The 26309-nt window shown below is 36.1% G+C and overlaps 2 protein-coding genes across 2 annotated transcripts; both read left to right on the top strand.

Annotated features, from left to right (window-relative positions):
• The first annotated feature begins 898 nt into the window (after window positions 1-898).
• On the top strand, window positions 899-25191 carry LOC120349640. The gene is made up of 3 exons (XM_039420119.1): window positions 899-976; window positions 10806-10920; window positions 24718-25191. Exon 3 carries the CDS (start codon window positions 24718-24720, stop codon window positions 25189-25191), a length of 474 nt encoding a protein of 157 aa, XP_039276053.1. The 5' UTR covers window positions 899-976; window positions 10806-10920.
• Window positions 11238-11888, top strand: LOC120349639 (uncharacterized protein K02A2.6-like). Its single transcript, XM_039420118.1, has one exon. It carries the CDS (start codon window positions 11238-11240, stop codon window positions 11886-11888), a length of 651 nt encoding a protein of 216 aa, XP_039276052.1.
• Window positions 25192-26309: the final 1118 nt, after the last annotated feature.

Consider the following 26309-nt stretch of genomic DNA (forward strand, 5'->3'; position numbering starts at 1 on the left):
GAAACGAGGCTTCAAATCCAGCTAGAGCCACAGCTCCAGGATGACAGCCGTCTCTTCACTACAGTGGAAATAGGAGACAGACTGTATAGTGCTCTTCTCGACACCGGAGCAGAGTCCAACTATATTAGCTCTAAAGCTTTTAATAGTTTGGAAGCAGTGGAACGAGAGCCTGTGCAGCGCGGCGCTGCTATGGCTAATGGAGCGGCTGCACATCTGCGAGGTGGTGTTATAATCAACCTGAAAATCGGCAGAATATCCCTATCAACGACACTCACAATAATGGATGGGCTTTCTCCAGATATTCTGCTTGGTATGGAGTTTCTTCGTGAGCACCTGGTGAAAATAGACCCCTATTCCCGGTCAGTGGAATGGGATCCTCATCTCGTCAAAAAGCACATTAGAGACGATATTTCCATTCCAAAAGTGGGAAAAGGAGCCGTCAACTGGAGGCTCAACTGTCCGGAAAAGCTGTACCGGAGGCGGAAGAAGGAAGATAATTTTCAGCAAGGAGCTGGAGATAATCGTCAAGCAGTGCAGTCTAGAAGACTGCCGGTGCTGGAAACTACACTCAAAGTAGTTTCAGATGTTGGAGACAAGAATTATAATGCCAACCGGTATTATAATTGGAAAAAGAGGACGATGAAGGTGAACTCTGGACAGCTAGTCTACAGGAAGGAGTGTCACCTGTCCTCAGGTGCTAATCAGCTTGCCGCGAAGTTAGCGCCGGAATTTTCTGGCCTCTATGAGGTCGAGGAAATGTTGAGTGCCGGTAAGAGGTTTACTGTGCACGAGAAGGGCACCAAGCTCCAGCGACACCTGCCCGAAGATGAGGAAGAGGATGGTGATGGAGCAGTTGCGGAAAAGGTGGACGGAATTCGAGCGGATGGACAGCAGGAGGCCGAGCGTGTCTATAGAGGGTCGCTGCCTATCCGGAGGATGGGATACCAGAGAGGTGTCACGCGCCGCCAATAAGGAGGTAAGAGGCGAGAAGGGGTGAATATCATAAGAGTCCAATCAAACCACAGCTGTAGAGCTGTTTCTGATTAATATTTTATCCCATTTTAAATGAGGAAATTAAATTTTGTTATCAAAGACAAAATCGCATAGAAATTGAAGAAATTTATTCAGAATTATTAGCACGAATTTATTAGCCGAATTTTGAAAATTAATGGCATTAGCACGATTCCGAAAATAATGAGAATATTAAAAGACTGACATATTATTGTTATTGAAAGAAATTGGTCAATAGTTTATTAAAAGGAAACAGCATATTCCGTTTAATTTGTCTCATAAAATGGAGTTCTACTTAAACTAAATGGCAACTCAACCATTACAGTTTAATTATTATAATCAGTCATAAAGCACTAGCTGAATTAGATGGAAAAAATTACTATTGACAAATTAATGCGTTTCTTTTGATCTGAAGGAAATCTCAATAATTTCTGTTTTAAATTTATTTACAATATTATGATGTGACCAAGCATGGGCAACCAGGAAAATTTTCTACAGTCTATGACTAGCTAATAACAGCCAAAGTCGATTCCAACTAGACTAAATTTCCTTGATCGGTATGTTACCGATATTGTTGTAACCAGTGTGATGAATTTTTTAAATAGACTCATGAGAAGAGAGAAAAATTGTGATTACCCTTTTAAAATGAAAGAATTTGCTAAAGGAATAGTTAGCGACCGAGCGATAAAGCTTCCTTATCAGTAACTGTATATCAGATAAGAGTACCGTTCTGTACCGAATATTTTCTGAAGAGTTATTTAATAAAATTATAATTATTCTGCAAATAAAGCACGAACCATTTATGAATTGCTCATTGAATTTTGAGGTTACACTTTGTTTACTATTGATCAGATGTTTTAAAGCAGCTCAAACACAGCTGACTGATTCAACATATTGTAAAATGCCATGCCAGATTCATGCAAGCTCTAATATTATTTCTAAAAAAGTTAAAACTATCAATAAAGGACCAAGAATTTCGAATAAAAGATAAAATGTATGTATTATTCAGTTCTAGCCAAGAAGCTTAGAAAAAAGACTTCACTTCCCTTTTGAAATCCTCACCGTTCAGACCTCGTTAAAGTTACCAAGACCTATCTGTAAGATTTTCGTTCGATTTTATATGTTTTATTTGTGAGCCAATATCTTAGGCTATTCTAATTGTTATTTGTAAATCTATTTTCATCAGTCGATAAATCAAAAGTTTAAAGGTAAATTATCCCTTAATTAATTTGGTGAAGGAGATATTGAATTAAAATTCCCCACGTGCTGAGACCGAAGCCTGGACCCGCCGCCGATCAAACGATTTTGATCTAAAGAAGAAAACCACGACCATCAAGGAATTTCACGTGAGTATAAGTTTAAGGGGGCCCCAATCTACGCTTCGAAAAGTATTACAGTGCAGAAAATATAAAATTTTCTTCGTTAAATTATTGGCCACGCCGACAAGCGCTTATTAGTCATTAAGAGCCTAGAATTTATTTCTCCTTTTCAATAACAATTTATAAAATTGAATTCATGAGAATTCTAGTTTTTCCAGATATTCTACTGTTATTGATTCAGTCTGAGTTTGATCGTGCTATTGTTAGTCTTGGAATTAGTTCACGTCTCGAGAGTGAATCTAATTATTACTCAGCCTACCATCATGAGCTATTATTGACGGTGCATTAAAGCATTCAATTATTACTATTTGTGCTGGTTGTTGTGATTATTTTTTGGAAAATCAATATTTACTGAGTGTGAATTAATTAACAGCTGTTGTGTCATTATACACGCCTTGTGTCAATAATTACTTTGAAAAAGTAAATTAAGATTATTTCGGTGTGAAATAAGTCTTGGAGTGAGAAAGAGAGATTGAGCAATAAATGTTCACTGATTGTGAATTAATTAGCAGGTTTAGCCTGTTATAATAAACACACTGTCATTTATATCCAATGAAAGGTTACTTTGCATAAGTAAATCATGTGATTGATTTCGTTATTGAAATGAACAGTGAGAAGTGGAATATTGAGTTGAAATTTATAGTTTCGAATTTATTATTGTGATTTATAGTGAGAAGGCTGTGATCCTCATAACAGATCGAAAATGAATTATTATTTCGACCACATTTAATTGTGAAAGGTTAGATACAGTTACCTGTGAACTAAATGAAAGGATAAATAGTCTAACAAGACAAACCACCGCGCCTATTCGAAAAATAGCAACCAGCATTAAGGCTGATTGCCAACAGGAAATCAAAAAACAGATTACAGCCGCTAACCAAAACCTATCAACTACAGTGGATAAAAATACTAATAGTATCACATCTATGCAAAATAAACAAACCAACATGTACACACAACTGGACCAATTACAAAGTAATCTAAATCAGAACACAGAAACATGTAAAGCTTTAAACGGAACTCTGCAAATACAAGAATCCACTCTAACACAATTGAACCAAGAAGTAAAGACTAATAAAATTGCAAGTAGTAATCAATGGCAGATGGCACATGAGAAAATAGTAGCATTAGAAAATCGTTGTCAGCGGTTTGGTCATACTCAGGCATACTGTCAACATGAACCTGTGTGTGTGAAGTGTGCTGGAAAACACTGGACCATTTCATGTACCAGGGCTAAAGAAACCCCAGCCAAATGTTTCAATTGTACTGAGGCTCACCCAGCTAACTACAGAGGCTGTCTTATCGCTAAAGAACTCCAGAGAAGAAGAACTGAAAAATACAGCATAGTTAAAAGAAGTAGCGGAGTACAACATACAACCCAACAGAGAAAATTCACTTCTAGAAAGTACACTGGAGAAATATCCTATTCTTAAGTAACAAAACCCACTCCAAGCCTACAACAGGAGAGTCAATCAAAGCAGCAACAACAGCAACAACAACCAGTTGATGTTAATAAGGTTTTGCAGGAAATTTTGAACAGTTTAAACATTCTTTCTGGACGACTTGACAGCTTGGGAGGGAAGAGTAAGAGTATCGAGAAGAAAACTAAAAAATGAATATTACAAGCCAACAAGATATAAGGATTGCTACCTGGAATGCCAATGGAATGAATAATATCAATAATAATAGAAAACAAGAAATAGAAATATTTCTGAAGACCCAAAATATAGATGTGTGCCTTATCTCTGAAACCCATTCAACTGATCAAAATCAATGGATATAATGTTTACGAAACTATTCATCCTCAAAATCAAGCAAGAGGTGGAAGTGCTGTAATAGTGAAGGAGAGTATTAAACACTATGAAGACTCCAGTATTCAAAGTAATAAAATACAGCTAACTGTAGTTGGAATAGAGTCTATCAACCAGAAAATACTTGTTGGAGCTGCATATTTTCCACCACGTTACAATTTAAAGAAAAATGATTATACCAGTATTCTTCATCAGCTTGGAGATAGATTCATAGTGGGTGGAGATTTTAATGCCAAGCATAAGGATTGGGGTTCAAGACTCACAACTACCAAAGGAAAAGAACTCAGAGAGGCTATCCAGGAGCTGGGCTGCGAATTCCATTCAACAGGGACACCTACTTATCGGCCAACAGATTTGAATAAAACTCCAGATCTTCCAGATTTCTTCATAACAAAGAGGATATCCAGTAATTTTATTGACATTGAAGAGCTTTGACCTGGATTCTGATCATTCACCTGAAATTCTCACACTCAGTGAATGAATAATAAAGAAAGAAGACAGACCAATGTTAGTCAACAGAACAACAGACTGGGAAACTTTCAAAGTGGATTTGGAGAATGAAATCAACTTGAATATTCCACCTAGAACAGCTGAGCAGTTAGATGAAGCCGCAGGGAATTTCATGTGGCAAATCCAGAAATCAGCCTGGAAAAACACTAGAAAATACACCAGGAAAACGAGAGGATGCAATTACCCACTGGAGATTCGACAACTTGTTTTAGAGAAACGAAGGGCAAGAAGAAGATGGCAACAAACTCGTGATCCTGCTGACAAAAATATATTGAATAACAAAACACAACAATTGAGAAGAGAGATAAGGAAACTAACTGAGGAGTCCATTAATAACTACCTTCAAAATTTGACAGCTGAAGCCAGTACAGATTATTCATTTTGGAAAGCAACAAAAAGAATTAAGTGACCAATATCACAATCCCCTCCAATCAGAAAATCCAGATGGTACTTGGGCAAGAAATAACAGAGAAAAGGCAGATATCATCAATAGGCTAATCATCTAGACGAAATCTTTCAGCAAAACAACATTCAATCTGAAATTGATCCTGAAGAAGATATAATAGATGATTTAGATACAGAGATTGATCTAGTTTCTATAAATGAGGTTCGAGAAGAAATAAAAAATAATCTGAATACCAAAAAAGCATCTGGGTTTGATCTGATTACAGGTGAAATCTTGAAGAAACTTCCAAGGGAAGGTATTGTCATGCTAACATATTTATTCAATGCATCACTCCGATTACAGCATTTTCCTCAATTAGGAACGTGGCAGAAGTCATTATGCTGCAAAAGCCTGGGAAATGTCCTCAAGAAGCAAACTTGTACCGCCCAATATCTCTTCTACCTGTAATTTCAAAGCTTATCGAGAAATTGCTAATGAAGAGATTGGCTCCCATCATAAGTAGCAGGAATCTGATACCAGCCCTTCAATTTGGTTTCAGGCAGAAGCACTCAACCCTGGACCAAGTACATAGAATCACTTATGTAATAGAGAATTCATTGGAGGAAAAATGTATATGCTCAGCAATCTTCCTTGATGTGGCACAGGCATTTGACAAAGTGTGGCATGAAGGACTGATCAATAAACTTCAGAAAATTCTTCCCACTCCACTTGTAAAACTTTTAAAATCATACATCACTAACAGATTGTTCAGAGTAAAACAAGGTGATGACGTTTCTGAATTAAAGGAAATAAGGGCTGGAGTTCCACAAGGTAGTGTTCTTGGACCAGTTCTTTATGTGCTGTACACAAGCGATCTTCCTGAATTGGATGCAGTGACAATTGCTACTTTTGCTGATGATACTGCAATACTGGCAGAAGGGGAAACAGTACAAGAAGCAGCCACAAAACTACAGACAACAAATTCAGTGACTGGACAAAGAAATGGAGAATCCAATTGAATGAGATGAAGTCCATTCATATCAACTTCACAAACAAAAATATCAATGATCCAATTTGTATAAATCTAAATGGGAAGGTAGTACCACACAGCAACACAGCAAAATACCTTGAAATGACTCTTGACGCCAAGTTGAAATGGAAAGAGCATATCAAGATGAAAAGAAGTGAGCTGGGACTCAAATACAGTAAAATCTATTGGCTGTTGGGCAGACAATCACAACTCTCATTGGACAACAAAATATTGATTTATAAACAAATTCTAAAACCTGTCTGGACGTATGGGATTCAGCTTTGGGGCTGCTCTAGAACATCTAACATCAGATTCAAACATTCCAAAACAAAGTACTGTGTAACATGGTGAATGCGTCCTGGTATATAAGGAACAACGATTTGCACCGAGATCTACACATCCCCTATGTGACCAGTGAAATAAGACAATTGGCAGCCCATCATGAGTCACGTCTCCATCAACACGACAACACCGAAGTCATCCAACTCCTAGACAGCACTGAACTCACAAGGAGGTTGAAGAGAACAAAGCCCTTCGAGTTGGTGTAGTGCTAGTGAAGTGAAAAAGTATAAATTAAATAAATGTGTAGCGAAAGAAATTAAAGTAGAAGAATTATAGATTAGAACTGTAGGCTTCACTGGAAGACTTTAGCAATGAAAATTGATATTTAAGGATAAGAAATAAGAGAACAAAATTAATGGTTAGTCCTAGTGACTAGTTTTAATGGAAGTAATAATAGAAAAAAAAAATTAGAAAATCAAATTCAGCAACAACCCCATGGAACTCAGGCGGACGGCATTAATTCACACAATATACTGCAGGGACTGAGTAAATTTGATAATACGGATTGCCATTTGCAACCTCAACCATTCATTGACCAAATAAAATTATTACAAACTCTTGCACCAACCTCTTGGAGTATGTGGCGACTCCGTTTGACCAGCTGGCCAGCTTGACCAAGTGGCGAACCCCTGATGTTTTTTTGGAGTAGAGCCCATGAGTTTACATCATTCGAGGAGTTTATTGCTGTCATCCTGGAACAGTATTGGAGCAGAAGTAAACAGTTGGATGTACTAGCAGATATCATATCATGCAATTCCAATCCTAGTCTAGTCTAGTCTGCCCTACAGTTCCAGAATTCTCAGCTGAACGAGCCAATAAACAAATCTGCTTTAGCGAGTATCATTTTGAAAAAGCTACCTTATCAAGTAAGAATGGCGCTTGCCACTCAACCAATAACCAATTGTAAACAATTAATAAATCATCTATATGGCATACAATCTGTGATGGCAATATCAAATCACCGGTCAGATCAAATGTATACACAGAATCAACATAATTCAAAAATTAATCAGTACACCAGCCAAGCTTATGATCCTCCCGATCTACTCCTCAATTTGAATGCCGCTATGATCATAAACAAAATAACAATTGGAATGACAGAAGTTTTCAAAATTGCCCAACAAATCATTACTTACAGCAAAATAATCACAGAAATTATTATGATGGCCGTGATCGATTAAACACAAATAATGGTTATGCTCACCATAATTATAATAGAAATTATAAACCAACACCACATCAAAAAAGTACAGACTACAACAAGATTAAACCAACAAAGAACACAGAAACAAACACCATATAAACCACCACCAAAAACCAGCCACAAGCAACAACCCATTTCAAGTATACTATTCACCGCCGAAGACCCATCACCGCTGGAGAACACAAACAGTCGCCAGGAGGAGACCGCCACCATACATCCCGCTTCGAACACCACACCTGCGCATCATTTGACCCCACAGCAGACCAAGGACCCCATGGAGGACCTGGACCGAAGGAACCAGCACCACAAGGCCCTGAGGCGGAAAGTCAGGCAGGAGCAACCAGGGAGGACCAGCACATGCCTACACCGTCCACACACCCGATTCAAGCCATGCCAGCAGGACGCCAAGACACCGGACAATCGACACCAGGATGATAGAGGGCAGGAAGGGACCGACAGCATTCATCCACAGCACATAAAATTCAAGACAGCTGCTTATCAATGTGACCGTTACTGGGGAAAAAAAATGGAATGAAATTGAAACTAATGATAGCTACCTGAATGAAAACGATGAAGAGTACTGTGAGAAACTAATGAATGGGAAATGTTGTGTGGAATTGAAAGATAAAGGAGTAATCCAGTGGAAATAAAAGCACCTGATTGTTATCATCTATGGAGAGGATATGCTATGAAAGAGATATTAAATGTATTGGGTAACTGTATTATGATTGCTATTATGGCTGTCTTATTATTTGGAATCTGTGATATTAATGTGATGATGAATGTTGTATTATTGTTAAAAGAAGGTATCATTGTCGATTGGAAATCCTGTATTGTTAAATTGCTTATAGTTGTCGTCATGATGTATAATAATAAATGTAAGTTGAAAATATCAAATGAGTATTATAGTGACAAACACAAAAATAGAGACACAAAACCCAATGAGTTGATTGGACATAACAATGGATTAAATGGAACTGGATCAATGAATTGGTTGAAGAAGTATACAAGATACCAGGGCTTGAAATTTATGATGGATAAATTATCAATTAGGACAGCCTCACCAATTGATAGCAGATAACCTAACCGGCCTACAGCTACATCTACAGACAGAAACGCAAGAATATATGGGAAAACCACGAAAGTTCTACATGCCATATCGTCGAATTTGAAAGTAAATACGATAAGAAGTCAATTGAAAACATCATTATCAACCAATTACTGACCTGTTGTAATAAATTTGATATTGGCATAGAACCGCGTGTCAACAAATCCGATTTTTGATTTCTTCCAACTGTTAGAAGCCTGAAACAAACAGAAGAACAATCTTAAGTATGTATTTTCGTAATCAACATTGTATAAAAAATGCACAAGTGGAGATAGTGAGAATAAATTAAGTAAATCACCTTAAAATGTGAAAATTGTGATGAATAGGTTAACTTTGTATCCATGGGATAGAAGCTGGAGAATTATGATGTCAAGAAAGCGGATATCTAGAACCAGTGGACTGGTCAAGACCATCCAGATCAAAAGTATGTAGCCCTCGAACATATGTTCTTGATAGAAGGATTGTTCTCAAAAGCTATTTATATATGTTATTAATGTATTTATCAATGTTTATATATCTATTTATATGTTTTATATTATTTATTACCATTACTTATACCATGTTGTTACTAAGAAACTTCAATTGAAACGAGTTACCAAAAAGCCAAAACTCAATGTATAGCAAAAAGAAGAATTTTACCTGATTTATAGAATATTATTAATATTAAAGACCAAGAAATTGTAATGAAGTATAAGCCCCAAAAAATTGGTTAATCAAAATTATTTTTGAAAGAAATTTGTTATATGAGAGTCAGATGTGTATTGTATGTACAGCATCATAAGTTGGCACCATGGCAAGCGGCAAATTTGAATGTACTGTATTAGGTTGTAGAGGAAGAAATGTGTTTAAGATGGTGTATTTGTGATATTTTTGTGTTGATAAGAAGAAAATTTGTTATTATACTTGATGGAGATTCAAGGGGGGCATAAGCAGATAAGGTCTGCAAATTATTATGATATTTGAGAGTGTTTTTGGTGGATATTTATAGGTTATGTTGATATGTTGAAGAAAGAATTTGTATTAAAAACATTGTTGATTCTCAAAATATTTTGAATTCAAATTCGGGGGCGTGTGTAATGTATCAAAATCTGATGGGTAAACAAAATCCCTATTTGAAAGAAATTTATAGGTCCAAAGTGGAATAATAGTCTAGTATCGCCAAATGTGATAACGTTATTATTAATTATTAATTATTAATCATTCTACAAGAACTACAGCAAATTTTGTTAGAGTGAGTGTTGAGTTTAAATGAGCTCATTCAACCAAAGGCCTTAATCAGTGAATTGGGGAATTATTTAAAAGCTCTATACGAATCTGGTTTAAGTTTGATAATTTCGCAACGTGTCAAACACTATAATATATTCAATAAGAACTCTTTTCATGAATATATCTGATAATATATATAAAGCTCATTCCCGTACATGGCTCGAATCCATACCCTGAGATTTCAAATGATTTTTTTATTGATTGGAGTATGATTATCATATTGAACCTATAGACTGAACAGGTTCCAATTTGTTAAATCCTGATTTGACCAGAAGTTTCACATATCAGTATCAATAAATATATATTGTCACATATCAAAATCTGATGGGTAAACAAAATCCCTATTTGAAAGAAATTTATAGGTCTGAAGTGGAATAAGTCTAGTATAGCCAAATGTGATAAAATTTTAAAAGATTAGATAATATCAGGTATCATGGCTGAAATTAGTACAGCCGAATAGCGATAGAAATGATTTGCTACTTATATAATATTATATAAAGTATTGAAAATTTGTCCCATTAGTTCTTTGCAACTGGGAATAGAAGATAGTGCCAGTGTCATGTGAACATGGAGAGGAAGTTTTTTGAATAGTATGTTGGCCAGTGATGGATTGGCTAGAGATCCATCCAGCTGAGAATTCTGGTACATTACATTGGCTACAAACTCAGTATAAGATTGTCAACTTCTACTGTCATAAGTGCATGAAATAATCTCCGATGGTGCATCCAATTGTTTATGCTTGCTCCAATATTGTTGCAGGAACTGGGAGAGGAAGTCGTCTAGGCTCTTAGGGTCTCGCATCCAGCTCTGGGAAGAAATCAGTGGCTCCCCGAGTAGAAGACTGTTCAAGCGGAAGTGCCATACTAACCAAGGGGTAGGTACCAACTCCTAAATGACTCTTATTTGATCTACAAATGGCCTGGGTTGCATGTAGCGATATGAATTATAAAATTTCCCAAGGTTTTTGAAAAGCTGAGCTCCGCTTACAAGTTCCATCGGTATATTATAATGAATTTGGTCGGCTGGAATATTCCCTTAGGCGCTGATTTCCTACAATACTTCCGAACCTGTTTAAATTACCACACACTAAAATTTCATGCAAGTCATGAAAATACAACTAACGAAATTGTTACACCTCTCAGTTTAAAAAGACATCAAGAAGAAAATCTGATTGTACAATTCACATACCACATGGAAGGCGTTCCCAGGACTTGGGGCATCCACAAAATTGAAGAAACCATGGAGCATTTCGAAGTGTTGAGCTTAACAGCAACCAACAATAATGATATTGATAAAGATCCCACCTCAGAAGAACTGTTAGAAGGATTACTGGATAGAATTGACCATTGTACCGAGTGGGATTCAGATACAAAAGACAACATTGCAAGAGTCTTCATTGAAAACAGAGACATCTTCTCAGAGCAGCCCGGTCTGGCCAAACACTTTGAATGCCAACTCAAAGTTAAGCCATATGGAGCATACTATCAAAAATCCTATCTTATTTCATTCACGTACCACCCACCGGCTATAGCAGAGATGAATAGAATGCAAGATCTAGGGATTATTGAACCATTGAGCTCACAGTACAGCTTACCAATTGTATGTGTTGCTGAAAAAGATGGCACCATGAGATTGTGTCTAGATGCCCGAGTGCTTAACAGTATTTCGGGGGACGATTGCAAAGGTCCTGATCAAATAGAGCAGGTACTTCAAACTTTCAGTGGGAGAAACGTATACTCTACAATTGATCTAAGTGCAGGTTACTGGCAAATCCAGATAGCACTGGAATTGAGAGACTATCGTTTCTATTTAATGGGAGGAACTATCACTTCAACCACTTAGCGTTTGGATTGAGGAATGCCATGGCCATATTTATTTTTTGCCTCCACCAAGCTGTGGGAGAGGACATCACGGACTTCTGCACGCTTTACGTGGACGATGGACTGATTTCCTCAGCAAATATTAAGGATCACTGTCAACATCTGAAAACAGTATTCCATCATCTCACCTATTGCAGGTTCAAGCTGAAGCTATCAAAATGTGAGTTTTCTGTGCGACAAGTTAAGTTTTTTGGACACATCATTACCCCAAACGACATCTCCCAAGATAGCAGTAAATTAGAAGCCATCAGAAAATCTCCCTCACCCACCAATCGCTAACAACTCCAAAAATTCATAGGATTCCTTCAATTCTACAGGCGTTTCAACAGCCACATGTCGCATTATATGGCACAATAAGGTCATGTGCTATTGGCAAACAGAGTATGAAAATGGACAGAGATGGAAGAAAAAGTATTTCAAGAGTTGAAGTAAGCTTTCCTCGAAACAGTTGTCTTGAGTCATCCTGACATGAGCCAACCATTTTATATAAATGTGGATGCCTCGCATTACGCCATAGGAGCGGAAATATTTCAGAGAAATATAGAAGAGGACAAAGGAGTATCAGCATTTTTTAGTAAAACCCTAAATCCAGCACAGAGATGTTATTCAATTACAGAAAAAGAGTTATTAAGTATTGTAGAAATTTGTAAGAAATACCGCACACTGTTGCTAGGAAATAAAATCTTCATTAACATTGACCACAAAGCTCTTACATTTTTCAAAACAGCTAAACCGAACCATAATAGATTAAGTAGGGGTAAAGTGAGAATACTGCCCCAAAGCTGCCCCAAACCTGGCTCAAATCTGCCCCAAATCTGATTCTTGGTTCTAACCTTGCCCAATCCAATGTAATCTGATCTAACCTAACCTAGCCATACCCCTAATCTCACAATAAACCTCAAATGAAGATTTCCTACTTTTTTGGAAAAAAAAAACTAGATCCAGCTTTTTTTTTATTTCTTGAATAACTGAGAAACCGTTAATTTTACAAAAAATCTACAGGAGTAACTTTTTCCAGTAAATCTAATAACAAATCCATTGACACCCCATTTGTCAAGATTGAACAAAAAATAAGGATCTCATGGGAAAACTAGATCCAGCTTTTTTCAATTTCTTTAATAACTAAGAAACCATTAATTTTACAAAAAATCTACAAGAATAACTTTTTCCAGTAAATCTAATAACGAATCCATTTGTCAAGATTGAACAGAAAATATGGAAAAAGTAGATCCAATTTCTTGAATAACTAAGAATAATTTTTTTCAGTAAATCCATTATTTGTCAAGGGGATCCTAACTCTGAAACTGAGCAACAAGCATTTTTATGTTGAGACCCTTTCTTAAGCAAACCTCAGCACTAAACCTCCCCCCCACAAGGGGGGGGGTTGGGGGGCTTGACCCTCTGCCTTTAACCTGAACTACTTGAAAACTCACCTCAGGTCGTATTGAGAAGAAAAAAATATATAATAAAAATAGATCATGAGTGTTGATAAATTTGGTCGATATTTGTATAATAAAGATAATAATAGAGATATTAATGTTATATCAAAAATTTGATTCAGAATTTTTTCCATTTTTTACAATGTATACCATTAGCTGCAACTTTCATACCAAACATCAATCTCAATAATGAAAAAGAATGGAAGTATATGACTGATCCAAACTTAATCCAACAATTCTCACTTTCCTCTGGAATCTCTTTCAAAGAATGGTATGGAAAAAATGTGATAAATATAGGTGAAAAATCTTAGGTTTAGGTGAGTACACCCAGAAAAAAATTGTAGATGTAGGTGAGTACACCCAGAAAAAAATGTAGGTTTGGTTACCAAGACCAAGAACATTATTCAACTTTAATGAAAAATCTAAGCTCATATGGATAGCACTATATCATCACAGTCAGTATTTTGCTTTGAAAGAAGCTGATAAATTGAATAATAATATAAAATGCTTTAAAATTAAATTTGAAGAAAATGGTTGAGATCAAGACAAGAACAATTCTACAAATCAATGGGATGATACTGAAGGTAAAATATTGATACATTTGTAGATAATACTTTTGATTTGAATATTGTCTAGTTCTTTGTTATTTTATAGAAGATTTATAATACTCTTTTTACTGTTCCACTCAGTGGTGTATATTCAAACTCATTATCATAGAGGATTAAACAGTAGGCACTGGTTTTTTCTGAGAAATTATTTGTTGTTTCCAATGTCAACTTTATGTCTATTGCACCAGATTTCAATAGTTCATTTCGCTTACTACAGTCTATAACAACCAATGGTGCATATTCATCAAATGTTTCATACTCAATTGATGTACTGCTGTTATAAGGATAGTATTCATTTTGGAATTCAGAGAACATGTGATACAATAAATGTTTATTACCAACAATATTTTCATAGGGGAATGATTGAGCATTTAAATAGAGATTAACATTGTTCAGATTACAGAAATCAAAATGTGACCTGTTAGCAGTTATAACATTATTCCTATTCTTTTGAAATCCAAGAATAATGAATCTAGGTTTCAATATGTTTGGAGTCGTCTTAACTGTCCATTGAAGATTGGTAGTTTCAGGTAATTGTGGAAATTCATGCAATTCCCATGATCTGAATGGAATGGTAATTGGTATATCACTATGTGTTAAACTCAGCAGATCAAGACGTTATTATAATATTACGATACCTTCGTTATTAGATTTACTGGAAAAAGTTATTCTTGTAGATTTTTTGTAAAATTAATGGTTTCTTAGTTATTAAAGAAATTGAAAAAAGCTGGATCTAGTTTTCCCATGAGATCCTTATTTTTTGTTCAATCTTGACAAATGGGGTGTCAATGGATTCGTTATTAGATTTACTGGAAAAAGTTACTCTTGTAGATTTTTTGTAAAATTAACGGTTTCTTAGTTATTCAAGAAATAAAAAAAAGCTGGATCTAGTTTTTTTTTCCAAAAAAGTGGGAAATCTTCATTTGAGGTTTATTGTGAGATTAGGGGTATGGCTAGGTTGGGTTGGATCAGATTACATTGGATTGGGCAAGGTTAGAACCAAGAATCAGATTTGGGGCAGATTTGAGCCAGGTTTGGGGCAGCTTTGGGGCAGTATTCTCACTTTACCCCTACTAGATTATTGAGATGGTTTTCTCGCCCTACAGGAGTTCAACCTCGATCTCACACATTTACCAGGGAAACAAAACCAAACAGCAGATTTTCTGTCATGAGAACTAGATGCTGCCTACTGTAATGACACAAATCTGAAATGCTATGTGATGGAAATGGATGAAAGCGTGCCATACCCCAAGAATATTCAGCCCAGAGTTTACAGGAAAACCATGATGCCCAGAAGAATCCAAGATGCACAAAGAGAAGTCCCCAAGTTGTCTCAAATCCTGGAATTACTGGAGAACCAATCATCTGAACCACCTGATTACTCATGACAGTACACATGATACCGAGGATTCCTCTTTCACCGTACTACACTACAAAACTATAACTGGCAAATTATCATCCCAATAAAGATAGCTGAGGAAGTGATTAAAGAAACCCATGAAAGAATTTGTCATTTTGGCATGAGAAAGACAGTATGTACACTGAAAGAAACGTGTTATTTCAAAGGCATGCACAAAAAAGTAGCAGAAGTGTTAAGAGCCTGCGACCTATGTCAAAGAACGAAACATCTAAAATATCAAGTCAGAGGAGGAATGATACTGTTCCTGCCAACTGCTCCATTGGAATCAGTGTCAGCCGACATTTATGGCCCTCTACCTATGGCACAGTATGGATATAATTATAAATTCGTGTTAACATGTATATTCTCAAAGTACACCATGTTTTTCCCAATCGGCAAACTAACAGGAGAAGCCTTAGCCAATTGTGTAGTAAATGAATGGACCTCCCAAGTAGAAAAGCCTAAACACATTCTGTCAGATAATGCATCATATTTCTGTAGTAAACAATGGAAAAGAATACTCGACCTGGCTGACATTGAATCATCTCGAACTTCCACATATTCTCCCAGCTCGAATCCAGTAGAGCACCATATGGCAGAGATTCCCACGATTCATGAGGGCATACTGCTCTGATACTGCATCATATAGTATACTACATCATCTGATACTACATACTACATCAATGTTGGGTTAGATATTTGCCATTCCTAGAAGAGTGTTTCAACAACTGTATGAATGAAAACACAGGATATACCCCGGTTGAAATTATTTTAGGGGAAAGAAACAAAATATTCATTCAGCAATTGATAGACTTCCTACCATTGAACGCTGCAAATTATCCTAACCTAGACATCTTTCACATAGTACAACAGTGATTAGGAAGGTCAGCGACCTCACAGAAACACTACCAAGATAGCAAATTGAAACATTTCAAATACAGTGTCAGAAATGAAGTACTTTTAAAAAGTCATAGTCTCTCGAATGCTCTAGAAAAAGCTTCAAGAGAATTCTTTAGTATTTATACTGGCCCATATAAAGTCGCAGCTATAACCAAACATAACACCATTCAACTGTACAAAGAAAGCAATAAGCCAAATTCAACTTGGTGGGAAAATATCTCTAACCTTAGGCCGTATTATTGTGCTGCTTGAAGATAAGGAAGGTAAACAAAAATATCATAATTGAATTGTTTACTCACACTACCAGATCTGGATAATATGTACCTATTCCGAGCACAACACAACACAGTTATTCAGTCAACAAGTTATCCACCTCGATCAGCTGAGTCAGCACCTGAAATATGAGAAATGAAAAATTTAGAAGTCACCTATACATTCTTCATCACCAGCTCCAAGAAGGGGACACCAAAATGGATAATTAGAAACTTGGAGTCATTAAACAAAAAACCAAGATTATAATCATGAACCATGAGTACTGTTTCTCAGCGTTTAATGCCGCACATTGTGTCGGCATGTGTCACATATTGCTCCGTGGAGTGGCATGAGTGTGCACTAGAAGAATAACAATAACTAGAGTTATTGGATTGAAAAACCAAATGAACAGTTGGAAAATTTGTGGTTATGAATCTGTACTTTGTAGTTATAAGTTTGGTTGACTTTCATTTGTTTTGTCGGAGCATGGACGTCACTGAGTTCAGAGGGTCCAGGCAGAGTAAACAGTGTATAGACAAGATTGGTTTGAAAAAGTAATTAGCTAAATTGATAGGTTGGCAGTCTACAAAGGTAGCCGAAGTAGGGACTGTAAATTTCCAAATGAGCACTGTAGGTGGGAATGTAGTGTATTAAAATTAAATCTAATTCAGTAATAAAATGCAGTTCAGTTTGAATCTGCCTACTTTGATCAATGCTGTCACTAGGATCAGGCAGAGATATAAATTTATGAGTGAGTTCACCCTCCAAATAATAACCATTATACTTATAGGTTCTAGTACCTGTGTTACAGTTGGAAGAGAAATCAGATGGCAGTCAATTTTTATTTGATTTGGGAGGATATCTCTAATAAAATGTTTTTTTATTTGATATGAATATTGACTACCATCTACCATCAGAAGAAATAATGTTCTAATAATGAGTAGGATACTCGAAAATATCTGACTACTGCAAAACAGGTCGTGACCTGCACGATCGATATGTGTCAGTCAAAAAAGAAAAAATTGAGATGAATTCAGAGTGAAAAGATAATATAAATATATTATGGAAAATATTCTCAGACAGCAATAGATAGAATAGATAGAAGATCAGATTCTACAAAATATAATTTCCAACTGATAAGGAGTGAATATTAAATGATAGCAAATTTGAATCTTCAAATGATAAATACTGTAGGAAAATTTAATAATTTCTTATTGATTAAAATGAGATGGGTGATAGCCCTTGGAAAGGGTCATAAAACATACAAAATTAGATAGGTCAAGTAGGCTAATGCAAAACTATAATTCGAAAATAGAATATATGAATAGATAAAAATATTTTCAGGGTGGGGTTTTGCTCAAGGAGAGCAAAGTTCCGGCTAAGTACAGCATGAATATTAAAATTTACTCATTGAAATGAAAATCATTTATGATAATTTTATACCCTTAAATCTACAGTCATGACTCTCCCCAAATTGACAAATTTATATGCTGTATAATTTTCGTAGATTAGCGGGTATCCCCTTTTATATGTTCAAATAACTTATGTAGACTTTTGAATCTGTTTTCTGTTCTCAAAGTATGTTCGGTCGTAGAATATATAGTTCCGGCTGGATCCTTCACGCATGGCGAAAACGTCGAACAGTCCTCACTATTAAAATTTTGGGGTTTCTTTAAATGAAATCGCAAAAATTAATATCACAGATTACTATAGGAACTTTAGTACGACTTTTAAAAGAGAAAAGACAAAGATTGAATCACATTAGAACAGGAATTGAAGCTTTTAAACAATTAAGTATGTGGACCAGGTCTGTATCCCACTGGTGATTTCGGAAAAATGGCCACCAGTCCTCTTCTTCTAATTTCCACCTGAGTTTCTTCTTGGAAATTAATATTGCCAAATTTACATACTAATTCGGGATTGGTCAGATTCTGTGACGTAACCAATATGCCAAATGGGTGGTGGAAATGTTACCAACTTTAAAGCTTTCAAATGAGTAAAATTCCTTATTGTAAGTTGTTCTAAATTATTATTAGGTTCCATAAAAATATAAAAATGAATTATATAAATTCATCTATCACAATATACATTTGTTAAATAACTTCAAGAGTAGCCAATGATTTGTAGAACATGGACATAATTTTATAACATAGAGTAGAAGTATAAAAACATATAACAATACACATGCCTGTAATAATAATATTCATAATAATAAATAAATATATCTCTTTTGTTTACATAGTTTTTTATGTGTTAGAATGTCGATACCCATTCATTACATATAAGCTAATTTGTATCTTGTATCTATAATAAATATAGCTTCATGACAGCTAATAAATAAAAATTTAGGCCCATTCGGCATAAAAATTATAATATGAAAAGTAAAAAAACTAATATTATATAGCTGTTGCGAGCAATTATTAATCAAACTGCCTTCTCAATTGGCTAGTTGTTGACAAGTCAGCTTTGGTCGGTTTTGGGTTATGTATTGTTTCAATTCTAACCTTAAAATATTGAATTACTGATCAAAACAATAAACATCACTAATACATACAGTCTTTCAGTTGATAAGTTCCTGAAAGCTATATAATTACTGATTTATCAGTTTTAGCCTTTATAGGTCAGATAACTGTCGTTTATCTGCCTTAGATAAGATTATATGGTTCTTTCACAGTGATGGAATTTATTTTGCTTGTATAACGGTCTATAAATAATCTAAGTTATAATTCAGGGGCTGTACAATCATTGGGTACATCACAACTTGCAAACTAATACTAAATAGAAATTACTTCAATTAAGAGCCAACTTACCCAACATCCAAGAAATCATCAAGATCGCGACAGATGAGTTAATAGAAACCGGATAAAAAAATCGATCGGTCCCTGTCGTTGTCATGAGCACAAACAACCAGTTCCAAATGAATCGTGACATTCCCAGACTCACCATTTTCAAAATATTCAGGTGTCATAAATTTTTTAATTATGTGTGAGATATAATGAAACTTATATTATTACAATTTATATGTTATCTAAAAGAAAAAAAAGTAAAGTTATCTGCCAAGTAATATAACCGCACTGTTCAATTGAGTTATATTGAGCCAAACTTTCATGTGCTTTAACAACTAAGAATCTCTTTATGATGAACGACCAAAGACTAGCTATTTTATTTATTGATTATTTATTGTATAGATTAGCAAGCTAGATTATTTATTGTATCAAAGCTATCAGGTAACAGTACATTTGATACTCTTCCTAGCCTTTGACAATAATAATATCTTCTATTACTTAGATGTATTCCATTTCATAGTCTCAATAACTTTGGGATGTCACAGTACTAATAGATTTTAGTAAGGCATTCAATAGCATATTTCATCTCACTTTACTCTATAAACTCAGAAATTCAGGTTTTTCCAACTCCACTGTGGCATGGGTGAGGTCCTATCTTCAGGGTCGGTGTCAGTGTGTGAGAGTTGGGGATGCCTCTTCACAGTGGCGTGAGGTGAACAGAGGAGTTCCTCAGGGTTCGATATTGGGTCCTCTGCTGTTCAGCATCTACATAAAATATGTGAAGAGCACTTTACTTACGACCAGACATCACCTGTATGCTGACGACTTGCAAATATACCGGCACTGCAAGAAAAATGACTTCGACATCACAGTTGATGAAGTCAATGCTGACTTGACTCATTTAGTACGATGGGCTGAGAATAATGGACTGAAAATTAACGAGAGGAAATCGAAATCTATAGTGATAGATTACTCAAGACTTTAAAACACAATTGACATGTCTAACGGACTATACATAACATTGAATAACGTACAATTGGAATACAGTTCTGACATGAAAAATTTGGGACTCACAATGACAAGGACTCTTGACTGGACCAGCCACGTGACTCAAACTTGTAACAGGGTCATTGGGGGGATCATGACATTGGAGAGGATCTCTGACTTCATTCCTTTTCCAACAAATGCTATGCTGGTCAAGACTCTGATCTCCCCGATCTTCAACTACTGTGACATTGTGACTCTTGACATGACAGTTCAACTTCTGCAGAGGATGCAGCATGCACATAATTACTGTGTTCACTTTATCTTTAACCTGAGACGTGACGACCATTATGACCACCCATTTTGACATCATAAAAGAATTCAGAGAAAACAAACTATCTATAATAGAATTGTGAAAATGAATGAACAGTTAGCTTAGTCGAGGTAGCACTCTAATAAAATCGAATCTTCTTCATGATAAGGAGCAGTGTTACTATCTATAAAGTGATAGGAGAACCATGAAAATTATAATTATGCATTAATGAGAATTCTTTGGCAGGAATCAAATTATAAAGTGACTTAGTTTATTAATTGGCAGATTATAAGAAGGAAAAATACTTGTACAATTTGAGGTTAGAATCCATTGTTTTGATTTAGTTCATCACATGATCCTAGATCAGTCGACAATTTATCGATTTATTATGCGAGCAAATCAGCTGACTGATCACTTGACTATTATGAATTGAATTATATTTTACTTGGATGATTATCAATAATATTATATGTTAAAGAAAGGTTTATGTAATGGAAAAGCAATGATTATTATGTTATTCGAATATTTATTGATATATAAAAAGTATGAAGAAACAAGAGCATACAAAGCTCACATTGAAAAGTAGATGTATTCATTATCATATTATCATATAATTATTGAGATTTATTTAATTGAAATTCTCTCAGGCTGTTATATAAGTTTTTCAAGTATAATATTATTCATTTTTGTATAACAAAAGCTGAGGAAACCCTGAATCTTAAGTAACCAATCATATCACGTTGTACAAAGACTAGAGAGCCAATCATATGAGGGCTTAGAAATTTTAGAGGAAAAGATGAAGATTTTTCCAAGATATGCTCTCTCTGGCTTGTGATCTCGACCAATACGGCAACAAAATGGTGATAGGGTCTCTTTTCAATTAATTTAAAAAGCATCAAGCCAGTCCCTTTTGTTAATGTCAAGTATTTGTAAATAATGTTTGATTGTTTGTGAACTCAGTGTTTGTTTAAGAGTTCTTAATTTTAAATTATTCCCATATATATATATATATATATATATATATATATATATATATATATATATATATATACCCAGCGGAGTCGGAAGGATTTCACTAATTAATTATTGGAGATAATTAATTATTCTACAAGAACTTCAGCAAACGTCGTTTGAGTGAGTGTTAAGTTTAAATGAGATCATTCGACTAAAGGCCTTTATCAGTGAATTGGGGAGTTATTCAAAAGCTCTATATAAATCTGATTTAAGTTTGAAAATTTTGCAACGTGTCAAACACTAAAATATATTTAATAACAACTCTTTTTATGAATATAATTGATATATATATGAAGCTTATTTCCGTGCATGGCACGAATCCATACCCTGAGATTTAAACTGATTATTTTATTGATTATTAATTATTGATTGATGTACATTCTATCGAACCTATAGACTGAACAGGATCCAATTTGTTAAATTCTGATTTCACCTGAAGTTTCACATATCATTATTGATGAATATATATTCTATAGCTCACAGTATTGTGAATGCTAAAAATTCCTGTGATATTTGAGATATTTAAGAATTTGTTTATATGGTATTATATTTATGAGAGATTTTTATATTTATATATTTTATGGATATGTATTTGTGTCTCTTGTCAGCATACAAAATATTATAAGTTTTTATCCTTTTCCTAATTCATCTCGTGATATACAGTTTGAGCTGTCTTGGTACCAAGCATTTTTATTCTGCAAAATATACAATTAGTGAATTAATTGAGATTGATTTATTCGGAACAACTATTACTTATCATTCTTTGATGATAGTCATATTATTCAGCCAGCGAATCTTTAGTGATATTTATAATAATAAGTCTACAATATATCATATAAGGATCCAGAGAACTTCTAGAACTGGCGTAGTAAGTCACAAGAAATTTCGAAAGGATAAATTAGTGTATACCTGTATTCATGATGAGCGTTTTGGAAATCAATTAGAAGAGTAATAGTTGATATTGATTATTCTTGATTGAATATATTTTTACTGATAATCAGTCACTGACTATCTTTTTGATTTCCTTATTGGTAATCTTCAATATCTTCAAGAGAGTAGCGGTAAGAATTGTTAATTATCAGTTGCTGAAACCCATAGTGTTTCATTATTTTGAGAGTATTCATGCATCTATCACTGAGCTAGAGCTGTGGTCAGAACCCCAGTATATTTGCGAGCCGGACGGCCTTAACTTTTTGCAAATTCATTTGCAAGCTAGGGATAATAGCAACTGCACTGGTGTATTCAATAAAAACACTTTACACCATGTAACTGAATACTTTAACAGACTTGAACTTATGAAGCTGTGTGAGAGTAGATCACATCATGCTTTGTGCTTCCTCAATAAGATATTGAAAACGAAAACCCCTAATTATCAGGCAGTAGAGTACCGTTACTTGGGTGATTTTGGTAGTGGAGGAACGGGGCATGGATCCCATCTGCTGGCTGTCCCAACACATAGGACTGTTTTGTGATTACATGCCTATTAGCTTATTGTCTGTCTTGTTCAAGGTTCTGGGAATCATTGTTCACTTCCAATTGAGCACATTCGTCCAGGGTTCTGGATTGATTGGTGACTTTCAATTGGGGTTCTGCAGCAGTCATAGCACCACCTCTGCACTCCTGAGAGTCACTGATGATATGCGTAGGGCATGGATAATAGAGAGCTACCATTTCTAGTCCTAATAGATTTCAGCAAGGCATTCGACAGTATTTTCCATCCTACTCATCCTACTCTACTCTACAAACTCGAAAACTTAGCTTTTTACAACTCCACTATGGCATGGGTGAGGTCCTATCTTCGGGGTCGGTGTCAGTGTGTGAGAGTTGGGGATGGGGATGCCTCTTCACGGTGGCGTGGAGTGAACAGAGGAGACCATCAGGGTTCGGTATTGGGTCCTCTACTGTTCAGCATCTACATAAATGACATGACAAGCACTCACGACCAGACATCACCTGTATTCAGACAGTTTACAAAATATACCGAAGTAGTAACAAGAGGCCGGTCCTGGCACACAAGTGTGCCAGAACCGGCCTTCACCTCAAAGTCACCCAAGTTGACCAAACCTGACCTCAAGGTCATCCAGGTCAACCAAACCTAACCTCAAGGTCATCCAAGTTGACCAAACCTAGCCTCAAGGTCATCCAGGTCAACCACACCTAACCTCAAAGCCATCCAGGTCAACCATACCTAACCTCAAGGTCATCTAGGTCAACCAAACATAACCTCAAAAAAAAAAAAAAAATTAAAAAAAAAAAAAAAAAAATTGAATAGAAAAAAAAATAAAAAATAAAAAAATGAAAGTAAAAAAAAATAAAAAAAAATAAGAATCAAAAAATCAAAAATAAAATTGGTTTTGGATTACTTTCATCTTTATCAACATCAAGAGTAAGTACCAGTGCATTTTATAGTTATATATATATATATATATATTTATATATATTCCTGATTTGACAATTAAGTTCAAAAGAGTTGAATTTTGAAGTAGGTGGTTTGAGACTGTCAATTAAATTCGAAAATGACTTAAATTCAAAAGTGACTAGTTTAATTGTGAATTAGGTTCCAATACATAGAGTAAATGACATAGTCAAAAATGACTAATGTAATTGTGAATTAGGTTCCAATACATACATACATACAAGTTGAGAGTTTAATTGTGAATTATGTTCTTTGAGTTGGGGGTTGTAATTCATCCTAACCTAAAAAACGTATAACAAGTCTTTGCCCTAGAATTAGGCTGTACCCACAATATGTCTGACATTGATAGTGATGAAGGTGTGTATATAGTTTTCAGACATGAGCGGCAATGGTTCTAATGATCAGGAGCACCCATCCCACCTCAGGAAGTAGATCCTAGACCCCCATTCACATTCCCCCACCACCCATACAGCTCCCGACCATCATTAGAACATTTAATATAAACACCTATGAACCTCCATCCCCGACCCACCCACACATCCGACCCACGATCCTAGATATTGATACCGATACTGATTCACTGCCTTCATCCCCCACATTTGTTGATAGTGATGAAGGTATATATATAGAGTTGAATACTGCATACCATACTTATACAATATTGTTTTGCATTGTTCCAGATGAGCAAAGCTGCACGATGTCAACAAACAGCAAACTCAGTGGACGAGTTTGTTGTTCTGGAGGAGGCATTTAAATCCCGACTCACGACTCTATACTACAATAATGCATACAAGGATGAGCCTGCCAAAGATTTCCACACCTTTCTGAGCGGTCTGAAGGATAAAATTGTTCACATCATCAGTCAGCAACTGCAGACATATGGAGCAATGAAGTTCAATCTAGTATTGGAGGCAACATATTTCCGCAGCACCCTTGATAAGACCTTCTTCGAACAAGAAGAGTTTCAGAATGTCGCCTTCAAAACTCCAAACTACACCATCTTCAGTATCATCAATCTTCCAGACATCATCAACCAAGTGTGCATGACCCTACTGGATGAGGAGACGAAATTCAAAGGAAATTCCAGTGGATGGAGTTTGCTTATCATCGATGGATTGCTCATCAGGATTAGCGCCTTCATCCCCAACATCTAAAAGAAGTAGACCTCAATCCTCAACCCCAGCCCAATCCTCAGCCCAGACGGATCGATGGCTGGCTCAATATCAAGCAAACTCTTTATTAGTTCCCACCACCAGGCATCCAACCGCCGCCAGTCACCCCACCACTGCCACCAGTCACCCTACCACCGCCGCCAGTTGCCCCACCACCGCCGCCAGTCGCCCCACCACCGCCGCCAGTCACCCCACCACCGCCACCAGTCACCCCACCACCGCCACCAGTCGCCCCACCACCGCTGCCAGACGCCCCACTATTGCGGCCAGTCGCCCCACTATTGCTGCCAGTTGTCCCACCATTACCGCCAGTCATCCCACCACTGCCGCCAGTCCCCCCACTATCACTGCTAGTCGCCCCACTATTGCCACCAGTTGACCCATCATCACCGCCAGTCGTCCCACCATCGCCACCAGTCGCCCCACCATCGCCACCAGTCAGCCCACCACAACCACCAATCATCCCACCGGCCGAGGCCAAGACGGCTTCAATTTGGCAGTAGCCCTCATCACACCAATCAGTTAATATCGAATGTATTACCATTTGTAATATATGATAAGAAAGAAATAAACCATCATTGGCTGATCCACTGTCTAAAACTTCTGTTCGAGAAAGTCAAATACTATTGAATGTATAACAATTTGTAATATGATAATAAAGAAATAAACCCTCATTGGCTGATCCACTGTCTAAAACTAACTCTCATGTAATGATGTAAACATGTATGAAATAAACCTCATTTTGTATGTTAACCATTGATTGAGAGTTTCATTAATTCATATAGGTAAAAAATCAAAAAACTCCACCTCCCTCTGTCACATGACCAATGGCCACGCCCACCAGCATTAAGGACTCTAGCTCAAGATGGTCATGCACGACCTGTCACTCTACATGGTCATGGAGACCTATCACTCCAGATCAATATGTCCATGGTAGACCTACTAGATCAAGATGTCCATGGGAGACTCTAGATCAACATGACCATGCTGCTCTAGAGATCAAAATGGCATTGAAGATATCTTCAACGATTCCCACTCCATGTTCAGACATGACATATGGACATTCTCAATGACCCTCACTCCTCCTGTCACATGTCTGT

The sequence above is a fragment of the Nilaparvata lugens genome, chromosome 2 (genome assembly GCF_014356525.2).
Source record: "Nilaparvata lugens isolate BPH chromosome 2, ASM1435652v1, whole genome shotgun sequence".
Classification (NCBI taxonomy): Eukaryota; Metazoa; Arthropoda; class Insecta; order Hemiptera; family Delphacidae; genus Nilaparvata; species Nilaparvata lugens.

What these genes read in the sequence shown, in the direction of transcription:
- LOC120349639 (XM_039420118.1), top strand. Translation starts at nt 11,238, where the DNA reads ATGGAAGGCGTTCCCAGGACTTGGGGCATCCACAAAATTGAAGAAACC.
- LOC120349640 (XM_039420119.1), top strand. Translation starts at nt 24,718, where the DNA reads ATGAGCAAAGCTGCACGATGTCAACAAACAGCAAACTCAGTGGACGAG.